Consider the following 23,364-nt stretch of genomic DNA (forward strand, 5'->3'; position numbering starts at 1 on the left):
TTACTGAAATGACAATTTGACAGAAGATCGGCACAATGGATTCATGCATTAAACAGATAGAAAAGCCAGGGGGCATGAGTTTATGGCGGATGGTCTTAACAGCCTCAGTAATACAGTGTGGTGCAGTCACATTTGAGCATTTTGAAGGATGCGGTTTAGAAAATGGTCTTTAAGGAACAATAAAACTTCTGAACATTTCTTCAAATAATTCTTTATGGTAGCCATGCAGTCGGTGAAAGCCTGTTTTATGGAAGAATATGGAAGGACTTCCCTTCTTGGCAGATATGACCAACCACTCTGGTTTTTGCAGAGGAAGTTAAACTTGTGGCACTTTCTTAAAGGAAGGCATTGCATATAACAGGTTTTCACCTTCCAAAGCAAAGTGTAACTTTTGGACTTATAAATGTGTACCTAGCATCCAATAAGTTGCCAGCTGAGAAAAAAGACTTGCAGCTGCAAATATGTTCTCAAAGAGGTGATGTTCTAAGGTGTTAAAAACTCAGTTAATCGTTTGACATGTTTTAAAATAAGATGTAAATAAAGTCTTCATTTCAACTGTTATGTTAATGACCTGCCTTCTAAAAGTCTCTTCCTGAAGTCTCTGCTATGCTTTCAACAGTTAAGGTGATGGGGACAAATGGAAAACGGGGATTAGAATAACTGATATTTCCAATTGACCCCTCCTCTCATATGGTTCTCAAAGGCTTCATCACAAACTTCCATGCCTACAGTCGGCAAAAGCACCGTGAAAACCCACATTTATCTTACCTCCATGCACACTGAGGAGGAAGGTAATCCAGTCCAATATATCTTGAACCTTCACTGTTAGAGAACTGCAGCAAAGAGTAACATCTTAAAATCCTCAAGTCTCCAAAACAACAATTTATTAGCCCTGATGATATATAAACAAATTATCGGCCAAGCCGTGTAAGAGTTAAAAATTATCACATCACTTTTACCTGAACAGAAGTGTTTTCCATGTTTCACTATTCACACCTGTAACCTTTTAGGGGATGCTGCATATTGATGTCAACACTGATGTCACAGTGAATGTTTTTTTTATCTTCACTTCACTTGTTCTGCATTTGCAATTTATTCAGACAAAGTGCGCAAAAACATGGCCTAAAAACGCACTTACACGAGTGGGTGTGTTGTCAACGTCTTTGAGAGGGAGTGTGGATCAGCGGCTCCTCACCAGTAACATGACTCACTCGGAATGAAAAAATAAATAAATCTGCCTGTGTGTGCTTCCTATACATCTTCATAACAGCTTGTCCTCTTTCCCCCCCCCCTTGAATAAAACTCACCCAGTAACAAAGAAGACACGAACAGTCTCCATACTGCTGCAAGTAAGCAAAAGGATATATTTAGAAATGAACATATTTCATCCAAAAACAAATCACATTTATAGAAAATAAGACAAGAAAGATTTCAGAATAAGAAAAACGATTTCACTTTCTACTGTGAGTGAATGCTAAAACAGTGCTTTGCCCGTTAGAGATTTGTTCTATTTTTGATTTTTTTGTCACACTCTAATGTTTAAGATCATCAAAAAATATAAGAATATGAAATTCAAATAAGAATATACTTGATTAAGAGAAAAAACCTATACAAACCATCCTTGCATGAGTTCAAACTGACTTGCCACATTCAGACTGGATTGCTGTTCTTAAAATAGAACCCATCTGACAACGCGAAGTAGGCTAATAGACATAACAAAACAACGCATCATGTCTAAATCTGAAGACATTTAAGAACAAATAAATTTTACTTAAAGCCAGGTCATGTTGAATAGCTTTTTACTCTTAATAAATGACATTAACATTTGAAAACTGCAGTCTGTATTTATATATGTTTGATATTGAATTTGTTTGATGATCCTGAAACATTTAAGAACAACATTTTGAGAGGGGTAATGTATTTTGAAATCTGAATCCTGGTTCAAAGTGAGTGCAAATTTCCAGCACAGATTTTCATTTTCTCAGAGTAAGAATTCAGGTTTGTCTCCTGCTCCGTTTCCATCACCATCTTCATTCTGCAGTGTTGATTTCTTTGTTTTCTGTATTCTTATCGTAGATGATGTGGAACCTCCACCTGGAAAATTACAGATTATGTTGAAGGACAAAAAGGAGACAACTGAATGATGAAGTACATTAAAAGGGTCACTGATTTAACGCTAAATAGCAGCAACCAGACTGTTTTCAGCCATGCTAATGTGATAAACTGTCAAGTCTGTTGTTATCAAAGCTCCAGTGAACAGTTTCTATAAATACCTGCACTGAGTGGATGGAATTTACCAGCTACAGCCAGAGACCCCATTATCTGAGGGCACAGATGATTTTCCACAACAATGTAACAAGCTGTGCTCCATCTGCAGGAAAAGCTAATACTCAAATCTCCACTTACTGATAAAAAAAAAGGAAAACTCTCAAAAATAAAGGCTTTTAGTATCATTATTTGCCCTGTTGTCTATGTTTTCCATTCCTCAGTTATAGATGTCGGCTTATCATCCACTTCAGGGTAAAAATGCAGGCTGGCTGACTTTATCATTGTCTGTATTCCTGCCCTATCCTGGGTGTAAAAGCAATGTGCTCATACCAGCACAGGCTGGTGGCAAACAGCCTTTTTGCCTGCCTACTGCTGTCCAGGGACAGATCATACCACAACAGCCACCAAGATGACTCAGACACCGCTGACTCTGTGTCATCCTTGTCTAAATTAAACTCCCCGCTTGTGGAGTCTGCCTTAAGAGAGTTTGTCTGCTTCTGTTTTTCACAACTGAACCTGTAAATGAGGAAGTTTTTTTTGTCATGATTTTACAATAACCCCTCACCCGCCTGAGGCTCCTAATGCTGCTGCTGCGGATGGACTCCATCAGCTGATCGTGAGCGGACCTCATGGGCGTGGATGGCCTGCTGCTGCCTTCCTCCCCTCGCCTCTCTGTCGACACAGGTCTCAGGGTGTTCTTGAGCTCCTTCAGGATGCAGCCTGTCTCCTCTTTCCCCGTCTCCTTCCCCTTGCCCTTCTTCCCCTTCTTCCCTTTCATTTTGGCCACCTTCTTGCTGCCCGCTTCGTGGGCCTTGATGACCTCCGCAATCATCCTCGTAGGTTTCTTCTTCTCCCCTTTGAATGGGAGAAGCGGAGCAGGAGGAGGTGGTGGTGGAGGAGGTGGCGGAGGAGGAGGTGGAGGTGGTGCAGGGGGAGTCTGTTGTTTAGCCAGGTCATTTCGGGGCAGTTTGGGTGAGGACCAAGGGGAGGCTCTGGGTGAACTATAGGGTGATGAACTAGGTGTTCCTCTCTTTTGAAAAGAAAATACACATATAAGAAATAATTTAATTTAAACAAAATTAATGATGGAAACTAGTTAAAGTGTTAACAGGTATAAATGCGGGGTGTGTTACTGAAGATAGTGACATAAACCCTCTGTAATCTGATTTTGCACACATTTCACTCTTCGGATCAAGCCTCTGGAAAAGGTCTTAATCGTCACACATTAAATTTAGGTGAAATAATATTTCAGGGATGAGCACACATACACATCTGTTAAAACTCAAAAGATTTTTTTCTGTGTAAAGTTTAAAAAATGTAATTTTCCCCTGTAAAAAAACGCCAAAAAATCAATAACAAATTATAAATCACAAAAAACTCTACCTGACTTGACTGAATTCAACTGTGTTGCAGTTTGATTGTTTTGGAAGTAATTGGTTGGAATGGAATTGAAATGAGTTTACTTTAATTGAATCAAGGTATTCATGTTAGTCTTACAATCTGAAGAAAAGATGCTTACGAGAGCAGAGGTTCTTGGGTTAACAGCTGCATCTTGCACTCCCTGTTGGCCCTGTTGCTGTTGCCTTTGTTCCTGGAGCCGTTTCTGCCTCTGGCGGTCCTGGTTCCTGGTGAGGATACCCGTCATGCTCATTCTGGGACCAGGGAGGTTGAACTGGTAACCAAGCTTGATCAAAGTGTGATTTTCCCTCAGAATCTTCACCATCTCCATTTCTACCTGTAGCAGGTTGTTGCAGTTATTTACATTTACTGTAGCCATAATTTTTCACACCACAGGAGTTTGGCCGATTTGGACTGAAACCAACCTGTCCTCCACACATGTGCCTCTGGTTGTGAAAGCGAAGCTCAGTCAGGGTGTTGTTGCCCGGAAGTGCTTGAACCAACGCCATCACGCCCTTCCCACTCACATAGTTGGACTCTATGTTCAGACTGGTGATGGAAGCGTTCTCCTTCAACATCTTAGCAATGGCCAGAGAAACGTGGTCATCAGCCCGAGTGTTTGCGAGACTGAAAACTCGTACATGACTGTTGGCTCTTAGTGCTTCAGCAAATCGAATAAGAGTTTCCTGAAAAACGAATTAGAATAAAACAGAAAATCCTGAACAGTTCTTTCTGTAATTTCCAGTCACAACAGATGTTTATACAAGAGCTGTATTCACAGCCTTCTTTTGATGATATTGGATTCTAAAAATAGACTAGTATACAATCAGAGGTTGCTCAACAACTTAAAAAGTGAAACCTTGGTACCTCTGACTAAACCTCAATGATATTAAAAACATATTAGACAATATTACTGCAAGGATGAGGCTTAATAGGGGTTTGATTTTGAAGCAATCATCCTGATTTGATTGTGCCTTTTGCAGCAATTTGCAAGGTTTTACTAAGGTTTGGGGTTCTTGCATTCAGACACCCTGGGCTACCCTCTTCTTCTGCATTTCAAACACTCCACACTCTTTGCAAAATTCACATTGACCTTTTATATAATCAGGAATAAAAGGATTCCCAATCTGTCACAAAAAAAGTTTTCTTTTTGTTAAAATGTATGAAAAATACCAGCGATAACAGAGTTTCTAAGACATTAAAATAGTATTTTTCAACAATGTTATTTCCAAATAGCTATTAGCTGACATGTAGTAGCTTTTTGGGCCAAAACTCTTCTTCTCTTGTTTCCCAGTTGTCCATCTACAACATTTTTAAATACATACTGCGTAATACCTTGTCATCATTTGTTAAAAAAATCTCAGCAAACATAAAGAAGCTTTGATAAATACCTTTTAAAAAGGATAATTAAACGTCTGGCTCCTTGGAAGTAAAGTAATTGGAAATTAAGGATGTTTGGGGAACTTTTGCACAATACGGTTCATACACTTGGCTCAGGATCATTTTCAAGGTAAATAGATAAATTAAATATGTTTTCCAAAGACATGTATTTGTTGGAGGCATTGAGACATGAATTATTTAAATGTATCTTGATAAGTATTATAAGGATTAATTAAATACATCTTTTAGTAGGCATCAGAAGAAGATAATTTCCAACACAATGGTCACTGGTTAAAAAGTTTGACAAAATGTAAAATTCTTTTGCTGATTATATGAAACATAAATTAATGTATACCAGCAATCAATATATTGTTGATGCCTCTTCACTGCACAAAACTGTATCCTTTTTATTAACTTTTTCAACAAGTGGAAAATAGCAGAATGGACAAATCTGCCTTTGGAACACTGGAGTAGTCAAAGTGTCAACCCATTAGTACTCACAGCACTTTAAGCCTAAAAATGTGAGTATGTCAGTGTTTAACTGTTGCGAACGATCTTTAAATCCCCGTTGATGTTCTCTCGATGGTATTACCATTACAGATTTGTTGTAATTAAAAAGGAGAGAAAAAGATGTTACCTGTTTGATGTCATCAATGTTGTTCAGATTCACCTCAGTGAGTTCAGAGTCATTATTAAGAACTCGTTGCAAAGCATCATCAACAACTGTAGGGTTTCCACTGGAGTTTGGGTCAATGGGTGGAGGAGGAGGAGTCAGCCTGATAGGCTCCACCTTCTGAGGTCTTAGTAGTGTTGGTTTAACCGCCTGCATCGTCAATAGCATTGAATCTCCTGAGGGTTCAAGTTTTGATCTATTGTCTTGTTTGTCTTCCTCCACTTCATCCTCATCTTCTTCTTCTGTTACAGGTTCCTCTTCCTCACTTTCTTCCTCTTCTTCTTCATTACTGTCTTCTTCTGTGTAATCTTCCTCCTTTGAATTTTCAGACTTTTTGTTTTCTTTTTCATTCTCATCATTTTTTTCATCCTCCTCTTCACTGTTTTGACACTCGTCATCTTCTTCTTCATCCTGTGTTTTGATAAAATTATTGAAGGCAAGGAATGGTAGACTTTAGGTACGAATTACAGTGATTTTAGGGCTCAACAAGCAGAAAGTGTTTAAGGCTAAATTTTCTGGCACACAACTTGTCTCAGCTCTTACATAGCAGAGAAAAAATATTTTCCTGATGCAGATTGTTTTCAAATTTTTTCTTTTTTTGTTACACTCAGTTGCAGCCACATATTTACAACCTCTGGGTAAAAAGACAATATATTTTTCTCATTAACATTAAATCAGACTAAACCTTGATTGTTTTAGGTCACTAATGTTATTTCTGTCAGCTAAATACCAGAATAATGCGAGAGAGAAATTTTTCATATCTTTGTTTAAAATCAGAACTTTACATACATTTCATATTTGGTAGATTTGCCTTTTTAACTGATTTAGGTCAATGTTTTAGGAATCTTTTCACAAGCTTGTCACAATAGTTTGCTGGAATTTTGGCCATTTCTCCTGGTGGAACTGGTGGAACTGAGTCAGGTTTGAAGGTCTCCCGTCTGCCAACAAATTTTCTACAGTAAATATGAGTCATAAATTTGGTGGTAAACTTAGAATTTTTGTTCTTTTGGAAGATCCATTTGAACTAAAACCTTAACTTTCTGGCTGATGTCTTGAGATGCTGCGAAGATATTTTTATTTATAAAGTGCTGTCCCTGAATGCATTTGGAGTAATAGATTCTTCCTTGCTGAATGGCATTTCGGCACAAGTTAGTCCAGGAATTGTGGCATAAGAGTAAAAAAAAAAAAAACGTAAATCTTCAAGGGGACAAATTCATTTATCACTGACAACCAAATGTAACTGTTTCTCTTACCAGTTTGGGGCTTCCTCCTGCTATCTCATTCTCCAAAAGTTTACGGGTCTCATTTTCCCAGTACTTCATGAGGGCCTCTCTGCTGAAAGTTCCCGTTGGGGTCTTGTCTGTCTGGTCTCTCTGTCTGAGTCCAATGGGCACGTTGGCGTCAGGATCAATGTCCACCAGTTCCTTTTCCAACTCAGCCAGCTCCTCCGGGCTAAGTGATGCCAAGAGCTCGTCCTCATCAACATCTTCATACTTACTCAGCTCTCGACGATACCCAAAACAACTCATGGCCAAAGCCTGATAAGCACTGACCCGTAAGATTTAAACCGTCAGATGCACTAATTGTTAACAATGACCTAGCGGGGATCCCAGAAGGTAGAAGTTTGGATAAAGAAAGTCAAACAAAACATAAGGTCCACCATAAGGCTTGAGGGGATCTATGAAGATCTCTGCAATGTTAGATTAAAGATCACTTGATCCATGCCAAGAGAAGATGTTCCCACAAATTGTCTCCTTTCCTCATGAAAACCTGCTCCAGTCTGAACTGGATTCCTCCTGGCTGACCAACGTTAAGTAAGGGCTAGTATAAATGTGTGTGTGTGCATGTGTGTGTGTGTGTGTCAATGTCCTCTCCTACCTAATCTCACCAGTTGCTGTTTAGATTTTAAGAGGAGGGGATCAGAGGGGAACGCACCAACGTGTGGGCCCCATGATGCAGCGTCTTTTTTTGGGTGTCAATGCCCTGAGAGGCAGAGCTACAAAAAGCCTGTGAGCTCAGAGGCTCCATGTCCTGCTGTTGTAGCAGTCAGTCACTGGGACTGGCGTGGCTTTGTTCATGGACAAAAAAAGACTATGTTTGATCAGAGAAAAAAGATTACCAGGAATAACGGAAAGAAAGTACTATCACAACAGAACTGTCTTTATCTATGATATGTTTAATGAATCCAACAAATTTTAGCAATTGACTGGGAGTCCTTTAAAAACCACAACAAGGTTACATATTTCATCAAGTTTTATTAGGGAGTGAATTATATGTGCTATATGTTGAACATTGTTAGCAGCTCTAAGCAAACTATAACAAAAACTTCAAAATGCAAATATGCCTAATTTTATGAAACTACATTGCTAAAAGTACATTACTGTGGAGACATATTTGCTTTTTTATCAAACTTAAATGTTTTTGGTATCAAAGATAACCTGACAAAATATTAAATGCAGTTATCAAATGATGATATAATTTATCAAGTGACAAAAATATATCCCAATTGACCTGGTCCTATGTGAAAAAGTAATTGTCCTGCTTATTAAATCATGAATCAACTGTGAACAATCACATTGTCTGGTTCAATTTCACTTGCCAAACACTGGCCTGATTACTACCTGACCTTTAGAATCAAAAAAATCACTTAAATAGAACCTGTTTGACACATTAAGTAGGTTGAAAGATTTCAAAAAGCAACACTGTCAGGGTTCTGAGGTATTTGGGTTTTGATTTTCAGTTGGGTGTGTATTTTGACCATTTATTTTCAGTGCATTCTGTTCTTCAGTTCTTGCATTCTTACTTTTATTTCTTTGTGTTCTATTTTGTTAGGTGTTTTCCTTGTCTGCTCATTGTTTTTTGTTCTGGTGTTCTTCATTCAACTAGAATTATTTTTTGATGGATCTACGTTAGATATTTTCCCTGGGTTTTCTTGTATTTCTGTTTCTGCTCTGGCAAATTACTCAACTTCCTTCAGCTGCTCTGCCCTCCCTCTGCCACAGCTGCTCCACATTTCCCCTGATTAGCTCTTCTGGTTCTTTTATGCCTGTTTATTTCCACCAGTGACCTGTTCCTATGGTAAATGGACTAAACTTATGTAGCACCTTTCCAGTCATACAGATCACTCAAAGCACTTTACACTAGAGCCACATTCACTCAATCACTAACGCTCACACATTCATACACTGATACACAGATCAGTAGGCCAACTTGAGGTTAAGTGCCTTGCCCAGGGGCACATCGAGATATGGCAGGAGGAAGCTGGAATCAAACCCACAACCTTCTGATTGCAAGACGACTACTGAGTCACAGTCGCCACTATCATGACTACCTCATAAGTTCTTTCAAACATTTGTTTTTGTAAGATAAATTCAGAAAGCTATTCATAAATCAGGAAGATTTGATGAAAATTTGCAGCAGGAAGGTTTAAAAAGATCTGAACTTTTTACAAAACTGTAAAAATCAAGTTTTTTGAATATTCCTTTTCAATTTGAAGGGTTTTGTGATCTTGTTAAGTTTTGTTCAAGAACAAATATTACTGTTGATATTAGTTACTAAAAAATTGCTGACTATGTCCTTCCATTGATTTTGAATTTATTATTTTAACTTATGTGAATTATATTTTATGTCCTATATAAGGAAATTACAATAGAATAAAATTGGGATTTCATGTGAAATAAATTATTGTGAAGTGTGAGGAAAAGCATATATATATATTTTTTCTTTACAAAGAGGGACTTAAAAAGTGTCACATTCATTTGTATTTATCCTCCCTGAGGCGGTACTTTGTGATTGAATTACAGCTGAAAATCCACTAGAGTATCACTCTAAAAGCTTTGTATATTTGGAGACTGAACATTTTTGCACATTATTCTTTGCAAAATAGGCCAAGCTCAAATTTAGATCTGGGCATAGATATCACCTATTTTATTCGCCATACATGCATTTATCAGGTGTGCTGGTTCTACTTTTACAAGTGTACAGTACGAATATAAATACAGGAAAATACAGATTTTCAACACACTTTTGTCAAAAAAAAAAAAAGGCACTAAATGCACACTTATTACAAAATTCATAATGAGTTAATGCAGATCAGAGCTTGTCATCACTAGAGTCCCCCATTCAGGTCGTCCTCACTGTAGGTCAGGTAATTGATCAGTCTGGGAGGGAAAGGAACAGCTGCCATGGCCTCTGGGTCATTCAGCATCCTGATGTCCATTCTACCTCTGATGACGAGTCGGCACAAGTGCTGCAGGGAGCGGGGTTCACCTGGAGCAGAGGCAAAGTGAATTAGGCTCTAGCTACCCAGAATATCAAATCAGTACCATATGTTTACAGTTTTACTCAGAATAGCAGAAATTTCCTCCCACTGTGGAGTTCTCTCCAAGATGCATTTCAGGTTGAAACAGATGCTGATGTGGCTGACATAGTCCAGAAGTATCCTTACAACGCTGCCAGCCAGATGGGCCAGCCATGACACTGACACAAACTCACAAAACTGAAAGAACAAAGATCAGGAATATCCTTTATTGCTGGCTCCTACTTTTGTCACTGTAGCAAGAGAATAAGGATGTATCTGTGTCAGTTCATACTGGGATGACATTAGGCTGGCAGTATATCCTGTAGGCCTGATTGTGAAGGTCAGTCCAGGTACTGTCCATGTCTTCACTTTTATTATGGCAGCACTGAAAGCACCTACAGGAAGAATGGGATGTAAAATGTTTTAGCAGTTTTATAAGGTATTTTTATTAGGAATTTGGTTTAAATGGAGTTTGATTATCAGTTAGTATACGTGCTTGTGAGCCTGATAGCCATTGTTGAGCAGCAATCGCAACATGGCCTGGTCTCTGAGGCAATATTGAAGGGCGGTGGGGAACACTGTATTGCTGATCACACGGAAATAACAGTTCACCTCGGCTCCGTAGGAGAGCAGCAGCTTCACCAATTCATACCTGGACACGGAAGATAATTCTAGGCCAACCAACAATAATTGTACACCAGACAAAACATGTCAAATGCCTCCGGCATACCTTTCTGCCCGTACAGCAACCAAGATGCATCGGAGAGGGTCCAGGTCAGTTCTTGCTCCAGCTTTCAGCAACATCTCAGCACAGGTCACATCGCCATTAGAAACGGTGAAGTACAGAGGAGTCTTCCTCAGGTCGCTATAGTTCTCTGTAAGATTTAAAAAGGTCCATAGGTTTTTGAGCATCTTTTATCATTTTCACAGCTTTTCCTTTTTAATTGTGTTCAGATGTGTAGTTCATTGTCATTATATTCATTTCCTTGGTCAAAGTCAATAAAAAGGTCAGGATTGTGAAAGCATCTTAAGGCAGGCAGGCAAAAACCTCCAAAGAGTGATGATGTAAGGTATGGAAGACTAAACTTGGACATCAATGCATAACACAACAGCTGCCAAAGAGGACGAAAGTGATGCAATGTCTCCAAATATGAGCTTATAAAGTAAAGACTTCTATGGCAATTTGTCCAGTGAGGGGGAGGAAAAAACACTGTCTGTGAGCAGTAGTTTGGAAATCTAACAAACCGACACCCTACACAAATATTTAAAAATGCTTTATGGTGAGCCCAGTCTTACAACAGCGAAAAATGACATATGACGTATGACTTATGACAAAAAGTTGAAAATGAAACAACTAAAATTATGGTAGAATTCAGGTAGATACTGTGATTTCTGCTGCTTGTCTGACCAGCATTCTTACTCTGGGTGTGCGTCAAGTACTCCCATTTCTCCAAACAGCTGTCTCACCAGAAAACATTATATGAGTGAGCCATGCAGTTATAGTAAATAAATCATTAGGTTATTAAAACCCACTGAGTAAATCTAAAACCTTCCAGTTGCTTTAGACACTAATTCAAGTTTGAAAATCACACAGCAAACATCTGCTTTGCATTGCTAAAAAGTATAGCATATATTTGGAAAGTCAAACAATTTTGAAAAACAAGTCATCGCATTCATCCACAATGCACTCATATTGATGCAAACACAATACATTTTAACAGCTTTAAGCCATTTAAATTGCAACACTTCTTACTTGCACACTATAAAAGCATCACTATAGTGCTTTACAAATGTATTCAGACCCCTCATTTTTTTCCCCCATTTTTCATGTAACCAACTCAAACTTCAACAACTTTTTGGGTTTTATGTGATAGACCAACAAAAGGCAGCACATAATTGTGAAGTGGATGGAAAACAAAAAGGTCCTTTTCAAATTCTTTACTAGTTATAGTTTGAAAAGTCTTGTGTGAGATTGTGTCTACCCCGAGTCACTACTTTGGAGAACCTCCGTTAGCTGCAACTAGCTGCAGGGCTTTTGGGGTATGTGTTTAACAGCTTTGCACATCTAGAAACTGAAATATTTGTTTCATCCCAAACAACTCCACTGCAGCTCTGTCAGTATGTTTTGAATCGTCCTGCTGGAAGGAGAATCCCTGCCCCAGTCTCAAGCCTTTGCAGCCTCTGACAGCATGACGTTGCTACCACAACTATAGTGGATGGTGCGTTTAGGGTGATATGCTGGGTTGATTTTTTTGCCCCACAGAGTATTTTCAATCTAGTCCAAAAATTTTTATTTTGGTCTCAACTGTAAAGAGTACCTTCTTCCACAAGTTTGCTCTGTCCTCTAATGGCTTCAAGGAAACTGCAAACGGGACCTACTATGGCCTTCTTTCAATAATGGCTTTACATAAAGGCCTGTTTTATAGTCATTAAGTAATAGTTGCCATGTTTTGATTAAAGTAGTGCTGTAAACAAACACTTATGTGGTCGCACCTACCAGAGATGTGTTTATCTAACTGGGCGTTGACATCATAACCCTTCTGGATGAGTAGCTCGAGACATTCGGTCTGCCCCCCATCAGCAGCAGAGTGGACAGGGCTCTGGCCTGAGAGACGGATCGCTCTCTTCGTGGTGACAGGGATCAGAGTTCTTAGGGCTCTGTGGTAGAAAAAAAGGGACCAAAACAGAGGAAGCAACACAGTGAAAAATACTCTGTAACAAACAAAAATAGCACAAAAGGATCGCTCATTAGTCAGTGGTTTGAGGAACAGTGTTATTTACACACCGAACTTAGAAACAGTGATAAACAAAGGGCTCTTTGTGGGGACTGTAAAGATCTGTCTTGTTCTGCAGAACTTTCCCTCTGTTGTTTGCTTATTGTGATGCAGAAAATGGGTTAAGTAATTTTATTTAATCTAGAGTGAGTTCTTTATTCCAAGAACTAAATCTGGTGAAATGTTATGAGCTGAGTATAATTCCACATCTAATGCATCAGAACGATGCCTCATGTTCCTTCAAAACCTGGGCCAGAACTCACAGTATGTGCCCTTCATACACAGCTCTGTGGATGGGCAGCTGACAGGCGTAGTTGGCCACATTTGGGTTGGCTCCGTGCTGCAGAAGCAGCTTGACGCAGTCCAGGTTTCCTGACCCAGATGCATCATAAAGGACTGTGTCCCCATTGCTGGCCTGGGCATTCACATCACCACCTAGTGGAGAACAGAAAAAATACAAAAACAGAGGGATGAGTAAGGAAATTCTGCAGGGTTGAATTATATTTTTAACAGTAAAATGTTGAGGTTTTACCATGTTGTATAAGTATTTCTAAGGCTTCAGTCTTGCCGTGCTCAGCTGCGATTCCCATAGCAGTCACACCATGACCGTCTCTAATAGTAACCTTGGCACCATGGCGAAGCAACAGCATCAGAATAGCTGGACAACCCACCTGAAAAACGAGATAGGAAACAAACTAGTTAAAAAACATAGAAAATATTCTCTACTATCCAGTAGTGTCTTTATCTCGCAAAATCTCAGAAATGAAGAAGAGATTTCCAATGCAGGATTACACAGCTAATTCTACTTAGTGGGTATATGGGTTGATGACATCACAGGAGCCGCAAGAATCAAGCAGATCACCCAGCATTAATATTTACTATGGACAGAACACAAGTAAACACATTTGAAGGAGGAATTACATTAAAAAGAGAAAAAAAAATAAGAAAAGTACAAATGGGCATACTTTAAAAAGTCTGACCAGTTGCCTTATACAGTGCCCTGCGAAAGTACTCGGCCCCCTTGAACTGGTCAACCTTTTGCCACATTTCAGGCTTCAAACATAAAGATATAAAATTCAAATTTTTTGTGAAGAATCAACAAGTGGGACACAATCGTGAAGTGGAATGAAATTTATTGGATGTGTCAAACTTGTTTAACAAATAAAAAACTGAAAAGTGGGGCGTGCAATATTATTCAGCCCCCTTGCGTTAATACTTTGTAGCGCCACCCTTTGCTGCAATTACAGCTGCAAGTCTCTTGGGGTTTGTCTCTATCAGTTTTGTACATCGAGAGACTGAAATTCTTGCCCATTCTTCCTTGCAAAACAGCTCTAGCTCAGTGAGGTTGGATGGAGAGCGTTCGTGAACAGCAGTCTTCAGCTCTTTCCACAGATTCTCGATTGGATTCAGGTCTGGACTTTGACTTGGCCATTCCAACACCTGGATACGTTTATTTGTGAACCATTCCACTGTAGATTTGGCTTTATGTTTTGGATCATTGTCTTGTTGGAGGATAAATCTCCATCCCAGTCTCAGGTCTCTTGCAGATTCCATCAGGTTGTCTTCCAGAATGATCCTGTATTTGGCCCCATCCATCTTCCCATCAACTTTGACCATCTTCCCTGTCCCTGCTGACGAAAAGCAGGACCAAACCCACTTGTTGTTGATTCTTCACAAAAAATTTAAATTTTATATCTTTATGTTTGAAGCCTGAAATGTGGCAAGAAATTGAAAAGTTCAAGGGGGCCGAATACTTTCGCAAGGCACTGTACCTAATGTGATGTCATCAGAGGCTTAGTAGCTTGTTTTCAAATTACGTTTTACAACAAAATAGCAAAACTAAAGGAAAATCTGACCTTGATGCATTGTGTATCAAGCACATTTAATTACACATTACACATTTAAGCACATTAAATGCATCATGCATTTAAGTGACAAACTATATCTGAAGTGAGTTTCATTGACTTTACAGAAAAGCATGGATTGTAGTTTTAAAGCACTGCTCACCTTTGCAGCTTCATGAGTTGCTGTCCACTTTTTGAGACACACCTGTTCCACAAAGGCCCCACCCAGGATGAATGAATAAACACTGTTGTATGAACTCTGTCTCACTGCTACAAAATGAGGAAAGTATAAGATGTGGCAGTAAAAATCCTTTTGTGAAGGGTTTCTTTTGCAGAAATGACTTAAAAGACAATAAAAGTAAAACATGAACTTTTTACCAACTTTGGTGATTGTAAAGGATGCCTTTTATTTAAAAAAAAATACATTGTGGGGAGAAAACCCGAAAAGATAAAGATTATTTTGGTGTGGTCCTGTGGTACCCAGAAAAATTAAATCTACACATAAGCATATGAACTGCTATAAGTTATTCAAAATGTCTTAAAACCTTTAGGTAAAATGGGAAAGACAAGAGACCACTGCAACAAGAAATGTGCTAAAGAGGTGTAGGAGGATGGTAACAAAGATAAATATATATATACAGTACAGACCAAAAGAGTTTTCTTTATTTTCATGACTATGAATATTGTAGCTTCACACTGAAGGCATCAAAACTATGAATTAACACATGTGGAATTATATACTGAACAAAAAAGTGTGAAACAACTGAAAATATGTCTTATATTCTAGGTGCTTCAAAGTAGCCACCTTTTGCTTTGATTACTGCTCCGCACACTCTTGGCATTCTGTTGAATGCTCCTCCTTCAAGACTGTTGGAAAACCATTTCAGGTGACTACCTCTTGAAGCTTATCAACAGAATGCCAAGAGTGTGCGGAACAGGTAGTAAAGTAATGATGGCCACTCGTTTTTCTTTACTTAGCTGCTTTTTTCTTGCCATAATACAAATTCTAACAGTCTATTCAGTAGGACTATCAACTGTGTACTGTATCCACCTCCTGCACAACACACCTGACAGTCCCAACCCCATTTATAAGGCTTGAAATCCCACTTATTAAACCTGACAGAGCACACCTGTGAAGTGAAAACCATTTCAGGTGACTACCTCTTGAAGCTCATCAACAGAATGCCAAGAATGTGCAGAGCAATAATCAAAGCAAAAGGTGGCTACTTTGAAGAACCTAGAATATAAGACATATTTTCAGTTGTTTCACACTTTTTTGTTCAGTATATAATTCCACATGTGTTAATTCATAGTTTTGATGCCTTCAGTGTGAAGCTACAAAATTCTCGTACTCATACTCGTCGTCTTCTGCTTTATCCGGGACCGTGTCGTGGGGGTTGCAGACTCAGCAGAGACGCCCAGACGTCCCTCTCCCCAGACACCTCCTCCAGCTCCTCCGGGGGGAGCCCAAGGCGTTCCCAGGCCAGCCGAGAGACATAGTCCCTCCAGCGTGTCCTGGGCCGTCCCCTGGGCCTCCTCCCGGTGGGACGTGCCTGGAACACCTCCCGAGGAAGGTGTCCAGGAGGCATCCGGTATAGATGCCCGAGCCGCCTCAACTGGCTCATCTCGATATGGAGGAGTAGTGGCTCTACTCCGAGCCCCTCCCGGATGGCCGAGCTCCTCAACCTATCTCTAAGGGAGTGCCCGAACACCCTACGGAGGAAGCTCATTTCAGCCGCTTGTATCCGGGATCTCGTTCTTTCGGTCATGACCCAAAGTTCATGGCCATAGGTGAGGGTAGGAACGTAGACCAACCGGTAAATCGAGAGCTTCGCTTTTCGGCTCAGCTCTCTCTTCACCAGAACGGACCGGCACAGCGACCCCATCACTGTGGCAGCCGCACCGATCCGTCTGTCGATCTCCCGCTCCATTCTTCCCTCACTCGTGAACAAGACCCCGAGATACTTAAACTCCTCCACTTGAGGCAGGAACTCCCCTCCAACCTGAAGAGGACAAGCTACCCTTTTCCGGTAGAGAACCATGGCCTCGGACTTGGAGGAGCTGATTTTCATCCCTGCCGCTTCACACTCAGCTGCGAATCGCCCCAGTGCGTGCTGTAGGTCTTGGCTAGAGGGGGCCAGCAGGACCACGTCGTCTGCAAAAAGAAGAGACGAAATCCTCTGGTCCCCAAACCAAACCCCCTCCGGCCCTTGGCTGCGCCAAGAAATCCTGTCCATAAAAGTTATGAACAGGACCGGTGACAAAAGGGCAGCCCTGCCGGAGTCCAACATGCACCGGGAACAGGTCCGACATAGTGCCGGCAATGCGAACAAAACTCCTGCTCCGCTTGTACAGAGACCGGATGGCCCCTAGTAAAAGGCCCCCGATTCCATATTCCTGGAGCACCCCCACAGGGCATCACGAGGGACACAGTCGAATGCTTTCTCTAGGTCCACAAAACACATGTGGACCGGTTGGGCAAACTCCCATGAACCCTCAAGTACCCTATAGAGGGAATAGAGCTGGTCCAGTGTTCCACGGCCGGGACGAAAACCACACTGCTCCTCCTGAAGCCAGGGTTCGACTATCGGCCAGACTCTCCTCTCCAATACCCTGGCGTAGGCCTTACCAGGGAGGCTGAGGAGTGTGATCCCCCTGTAGTTGGAATACACCCTCCGGTCCCCCTTCTTATGTAGGGGGACCACCACCCCAGTCTGCCAATCCAGAGGCACTGTCCCCGTCTGCCACGCAATGTTGAAGAGGCGTGTCAACCATGACAGCCCCACAACATCCAGAGACTTGAGGTACTTAGGGCGGATCTCATCCAACCCCGAAGCCCTGCCACCGCGGAGCTTTTTAACCACCTCAATGACTTCAGCCTGGGTGATGAAAGAGTCCAACCCCGAGTCCCCAGCCTCTGTTTCCACCAGGGAATGCGTGATGGCAGGATTGAGGAGATCTTCGAAGTACTCCTTCCACCACCCGATGATGTCCCCAGTCGAGGTCAGCAGCTCCCCACCCCCACTGTAAACAGTATTGGCGAAGCACTGCTTCCCCCTCCTGAGGCGCCGGACGGTTTGCCAGAATCGCTTCAGGGCCAACCGGTAGTCCTTCTCCATGGCCTCACCGAACTCCTCCCAGGTCCGAGTTTTTGCCTCTGCCACCGCCCGGGCCGCGGCACGCTTGGCCCCACGGTACCCGTCAGCTGCCTCAGGAGTCCCACAAGCCAACAACAGCCAATAGGACTCCTTCTTCAGCTTGACAGCGTCCCTTACTGCCGGTGTCCACCACTGGGTTTGGGGATTGCGAAAGGCACCGCAGACCTTACGGCCGCAGCTACGGGCAGCAGTATCGACAATAGATGCGGAGAACATGGTCCACTCGAACTCTATGTCGCCAACATCCCTCGGAATCTGGTCAAAGCTCTCCCGGTGATGAGAGGTGAATACATCCCTGGCCAAGGGCTCCCCCAGACGTTCCCAGCAGACCCTCACCGTGCACTTGGGCCTGCCAAGTCTGTCCGGCTTTCTCCTCCCCCAGCGGATCCAACTCACCACCAGGTGGTGATCAGTGGACAGCTCAGCCCCTCTCTTCACCCGAGTGTCCAAAACATGCGGCCGAAGGTATGATGATACGACAATAAAGTCGATCAGTGACCTCCTGCCTAGGGTGTCCTGTGCCAAGTGCACTGATGGTCACCCTTATGTTTGAACATGGTGTTCGTTATGGACAATCCGTAACTGGCACAGAAGTCCAATAACAAAACACCGCTCGAATTCAGATTGGGGAGGCCATTCCTCCCGATCATGCCTCTCCAGGTGTCACTGTCGTTTCTCACGTGGGCGTTGAAGTCCCCCAGCAGAATAATGTAGTTCCCGGGAGGGGCACTATCCAGCACCCCCAACAGGGACGCCAAGAAGGCCGGGTACTCCGCACTACCACTCGACCCGTAGGCTGAAATGATAGTCAGAGACCTCTCCCCAACCCAAAGGCGCAGGGATGCGACCCTCTCATCCACTTGGGTAAACCTCAACACTAGACGGCTGAGTTGGGGGGCGACAAGCTAACCCACCCCAGCCCGCCGCCTGCCCCCGTGGGCCACTCCAGAGTAGAAGAGAGTCCAGCCCCTCTCGAGGAGATGGGTTCCAGAGCCCACGCTGTGCGTGGAGGCGAGCCCGACTATTTCTAGTCGATATCTCTCGACCTCCCGCACAAGCTCAGGCTCCTTCCCCCCAGCGAGGTGACATTCCACGCCCCTACAGCCAGCTTAAGCATCCAGGGATCGGGCCGCCGAGGTCTCCACCTTCGTCCGCCACCCAATCCTCTTTGCACCGGTCCCTCACGGTTCCCCCTGCAGGTGGTGGGCCCACTGGGGGATGGTCTCGCGTCTCTCCTTCGGGCTTTACTCCCGCGAGGAGCAACCCAGCCACCAGGCGCTCTCCGACAAGTCCCGACCCCAGGCCTAGCTCCAGGGTGGGACCCCGGCTCCGCCGTACCGGGCGACGTCACATGCCTCGATTTCGTAGTCGTCATGAGGGGTTCTTGCTACAATATTCATAGTCATGAAAATAAAGAAAACTCTTTGAATGAGAAGGTGTGTCCAAACTTTTGGTCTGTACTGTATATCCCCAAATCCCAGTGTCATTACTCTCCAATAAAATGTATTGGATTATTTTGAAAATCCCGCATTGGCCAGTACTATAATATTCAGCTGAGCAAAGGTTTTTAAAGAAAACACTGAAAGGTGTGAACAGGACTCTTTCACCATCTGCTGAAATCTAACAAGATCAATATGTTGCCAGAAATTATATCGCCATACATTATACACAAATTCATGTTTTCTGTATAATTTCCTTCAGAAGCTCAGCCAAATCACACTTTTGAAACCGTAGGGCTAAATCAATGGGCCAGATTTGTGAGGCGAGTGTACGTCTTGTCTGTGTAGCAGTGCGATTGTGCTACCGATGAGCAGAGGAGATTCATTCCTGCTGTTTGTATTGTGTGGAGAGGCTCCGTGCTGCAGCAGCAGCTTGATGTTTTCCACCTGGTCAGCCTCTGCTGCCAGGGTCAGAGCTGTGTCCCCATCCTTTGTCTGCTTTTCTAGGGTCATGTCCATGGATAGCATCACTGCATGTAAGAAAAATAAATAAAGAGTAAATATAGGTATCTAACACTTAACCTATTCCCTCTATCAAACTCTGGTGTGCTCTCTTACCCTGCAGCACCACATGCAGCATTTCTGTCTTTGGTAGTACTGCTGCTGCATGCAGAGGCAGCCAGCCCCTACTGTCACTCTCTCTGAAGGCAGACGCACAGCACGACAGTGCCTGCAGTGCAGCTACATCACCTGTAGAGGTACAACCATGGATCCAAGGCATAACATTTGCAATATTCAAGAGTGTTAAATATTGAATTTATATGTTCTGGAATGCAGATTTTAACTGCTTTAGTGCCTTGCAAATGTCTTTGTATCCCTTGAACCTTTTCACATATTTGTCAAGTTTCAACCAGAAACCTTAATGTGTTTATTTGAGGTTTTTAAGTACCATCAAAATATAGTTTGCAATTATAAAGTGAGTAAAATCCTAAAGATAATGGTTCTCAACATTTTTTACAAACAGAAGTTTAAAGCTGTTGCACATATACACTTTATGGCCAAAGGTATTTGTCTACTTTTACATGTACATGAATTTTGATGACATCCTATTCTGAATCTATAAGGTCCAATTTGTTTATGGATACCCCTTCCCAGCAATAGCAACTTTGACTATTCTGTAACCATCTTCTACAAGGTTTGGGAGTGCATCCATAGTTAGATGAGAAAACCAGAATTGTAGCCTCTGCTCAAATTCATGACAATAAATTTGACAACGAAGAGTAAAAAACCTTTGAAGGTTGTCGTTTTAAAGGTGCAAAATCTAAAAAAACTTTAAAAATGTGTTGCATATTATTACTCATGTCCACATGTTACTTTACCTTTATCAATAGCCGTCATTATCTTCCTAAGGTTTTCACTGTTTGACTGTTTCCTGGTGAACAAACACAGTTTTATTTCACTGGTTCACTTATCTCTCAGTAAACATTTAACACCACTAAATATTAAATAAGTGCCCTGAAGTGTAGCCCCAGACCTGACTTTCAAGCATAATTCAATTTTTCATACCTGTGTGCTGGCACTGAACATTGCAGCTTGTAGGCATCTTGAATGCTCTCCAGAATAGCAAACTCAATCAGTTCTTCATTAATGCCATCCTGTTCAAGGTCATCCATTTCTACATAGTGGGGAAATGTGATAATAAAGAGCTTTGAGGAGCTTGGAAAAATATTATAGGAATAATAATATTTTAAGATCACATATGCCTGTAGTTTGTGTTTTGCTGTTGAACAGTGGGCATGCAGTCTGTTAAAGAGTTACTGTTTCACAACAGCTCATGCAGCAATGAGTGTCACATGAGAGCATATTAGCGTCATGCAGTCAGATCTAAAAATGAAGCTGTGTTTTATATGATCAATAATGTCCATACCTCACCTGTTGGTCTGAATAAGTGTCCTTGGGTTCTCTAGCGTGTTTATTCTCTTTTTGTTTTGCAGGGTCTCAGGCGGTCTGGGTTATTATTAGAAGTGGCCTACTTTAAATGACATGACTAAGCTCAGAGTGTGCTGTCTGTCATTTTCTTCACTTCCCTAACAGCTACACGGTGACAATTGAAATCGAATCATTTCAGTGACATGTGGATGAAACCCACATGACAAGTTTGTGCAGCGATGCCACACTTGAAATGCGAAGCACAAGAGATCTATTGTCTCAAAAATATGTAATTTTACTTGTACTGTTTTTAGTTCAGAATAATAAAGTAATAAAGACCCACAGACAAGACTAATGAGGTTAATGTGTTTAACAAAATTGTTTTTTTGTTCGGTTGATGCTGTTTTTGCTCTCCCATTTTAAATCTGATCTTTTTGCAGCCAACACACCTGAGAACATATTTTCTAAGAGTGAGTGTGAGCAAAAGAAGGAACTACTGCTCTGCACATTACAAACTGGTATGAGATACATCCCATTCATGCGTGTATAGTTGCTAGTTATTGCTTTATTGTTTGTCAACCTTGACACTGTTGGGCACACACAGCTTTTGGAGAAGTGTGCAGCTGAGCAATAACCTTCTCCCATCTATAAGAACCTCAGCTCTACAGCAACTTGTCGCCAGATCTTCTAACTTTCCGCAGTTACTGCTGGCCCGTTCTGAGCCTTAGTTGCCTAGGGATCCTCGCCACGGGAAAACTCCTGGACTCTATCTACTACAGCAACTTTCCTGTGAACTTTCAGCAACAATCAGGACTTTGGACCACAGAAAGCCCCAGGAGCCAAAGATCACAATTCAAAGACCCCCAGTTCCCCCCATCACAACTCAAAATAAAACACTTAATTTCCCTATGAGTTTTGGTCGAACTGGGTCCACGAGTCTAGTTTGGGACATGTTTTTTAAAGTAAAAGTGTTGGATAAACCATTATTAACTGTAAATTTCAGGATTAATGTTAATATTTCAAACATTAAAGGTGACTGAAGTGATCAATTATTGACATTACAGAAACTCATTGACATCTCTCTGACATCTAAAGAAGGTGTTTTAGAAAAATAGTGGAACTTATTTATCATTACCTTTCAAACGTGAAGTAGCTCTTACTTTACCCAAAGTCCACTTCTAATTGATTGATTGGTCAGTGCCTCTTTGATGACCTGAAAACACAATCTTCAGATAAAACCCTAGAATCCATCAAGAACAAGAATTGCCCAACCAAATCAAAGAGGATCACTTAACCTTTTGAGATTCTATTGTGGTTGAACGTGGTTGTTTTTGTTTTTTGTATCGTACACCACACTATGTTCATCTATTTTCATACAAAGTTGGGCAAAATTCTAGTTTTTCTTCTACACACCTTGCACTCTGTCACTTAGTAATATTCTTTAAGTGTGTTCCCCTGCAACCTCGTTTACTCCGATACAAATGTGTGAGACCAAAAGGTTTATGAACTAATTAATGTAATTTAACGTAGGCTAGTTTTTCCACACCATTCATCCTATAAACACCAACAGCCATTGCGGTGATTGATAATCACCACTGCAAAAGCAACATCCTTAGAAATGATTAATATAATCTGTTGACTTTTACAGCAAGTTTATAACTGCTGCTTTTCTAATTTGCAGCAGCAGGTAGCTGTGCTGCAGAGCTAACACAAACTTTAATATTTTAGCAAATGTATTTCTATCACCCTAAACTACAATGCTGCAGCATATATAATTTTTTGTTGCACACATGCTAATGAAAGAAAGAACTGTTATTTGCAGCCTTTTGTGAAAAGTTGAGGTAGTTTCCTCTCTCTGTCAGTCACAACATCCTTAGCAACAAATACTGAAAACCATTCAAGCTCATTTTCTGACATCCTGTAGCATCTAGATGTGCTACAGTGCTAATGGTGGATTGCCAGCAAATACGTTTCTGCAACTTTATTTCTGTAGCCCTTTACATTGATGTTTTCTTGCGTAAAGTAGACCTAATTTGTTATTTACTACCAAAGCATTTTCCCAGGAGACACAATACAGACTGAACATGCTTCTCATGCATATGTTTATAGCTATGTGCTACTGCCATACCGAATAGTTGGAGGGCTCTTATTGTGGTGACTATTAAAACCCAACTTTCTAATACTGAGAACTATTGAGACAA

The 23,364-nt window shown here is 41.5% G+C and overlaps 2 protein-coding genes across 3 annotated transcripts; both read right to left on the minus strand.

Annotated features, from left to right (window-relative positions):
* Positions 1-1,338: 1,338 nt before the first annotated feature.
* lmod2b (leiomodin 2 (cardiac) b) lies at positions 1,339-7,717 on the minus strand. Its single transcript, XM_047389450.1, has 6 exons — positions 6,973-7,717; positions 5,684-6,130; positions 4,092-4,352; positions 3,788-4,003; positions 2,834-3,298; positions 1,339-2,094 (listed from the first exon to the last, which is right to left on the minus strand). The coding sequence occupies exons 1-6, from the start codon at positions 7,246-7,248 to the stop codon at positions 2,068-2,070; spliced, it is 1,692 nt and encodes a 563-aa protein (XP_047245406.1). The 5' UTR covers positions 7,249-7,717; the 3' UTR covers positions 1,339-2,067.
* A 237-nt stretch (positions 7,718-7,954) lies between these two features.
* Positions 7,955-21,388, minus strand: asb15b (ankyrin repeat and SOCS box containing 15b). Of its 2 annotated transcripts, none has more exons than XM_047390160.1 (14): positions 21,167-21,387; positions 20,801-20,909; positions 20,614-20,666; positions 19,853-19,984; positions 19,600-19,764; positions 14,801-14,907; positions 13,326-13,464; positions 13,057-13,228; positions 12,517-12,677; positions 10,750-10,894; positions 10,516-10,671; positions 10,312-10,414; positions 10,064-10,217; positions 7,955-9,988 (listed from the first exon to the last, which is right to left on the minus strand). In XM_047390160.1, the coding sequence occupies exons 2-14, from the start codon at positions 20,905-20,907 to the stop codon at positions 9,828-9,830; spliced, it is 1,755 nt and encodes a 584-aa protein (XP_047246116.1). In that variant the 5' UTR covers positions 20,908-20,909; positions 21,167-21,387; the 3' UTR covers positions 7,955-9,827. The 2 variants fall into 2 exon arrangements, with proteins under 2 accessions (XP_047246116.1, XP_047246117.1); XM_047390161.1 differs by having other exon boundaries at positions 9,887-9,988; positions 10,090-10,217; positions 21,167-21,388.
* Positions 21,389-23,364: the final 1,976 nt, after the last annotated feature.

Source organism: Girardinichthys multiradiatus, chromosome 17 (genome assembly GCF_021462225.1).
Source record: "Girardinichthys multiradiatus isolate DD_20200921_A chromosome 17, DD_fGirMul_XY1, whole genome shotgun sequence".
Lineage (NCBI taxonomy): Eukaryota > Metazoa > Chordata > Actinopteri > Cyprinodontiformes > Goodeidae > Girardinichthys > Girardinichthys multiradiatus.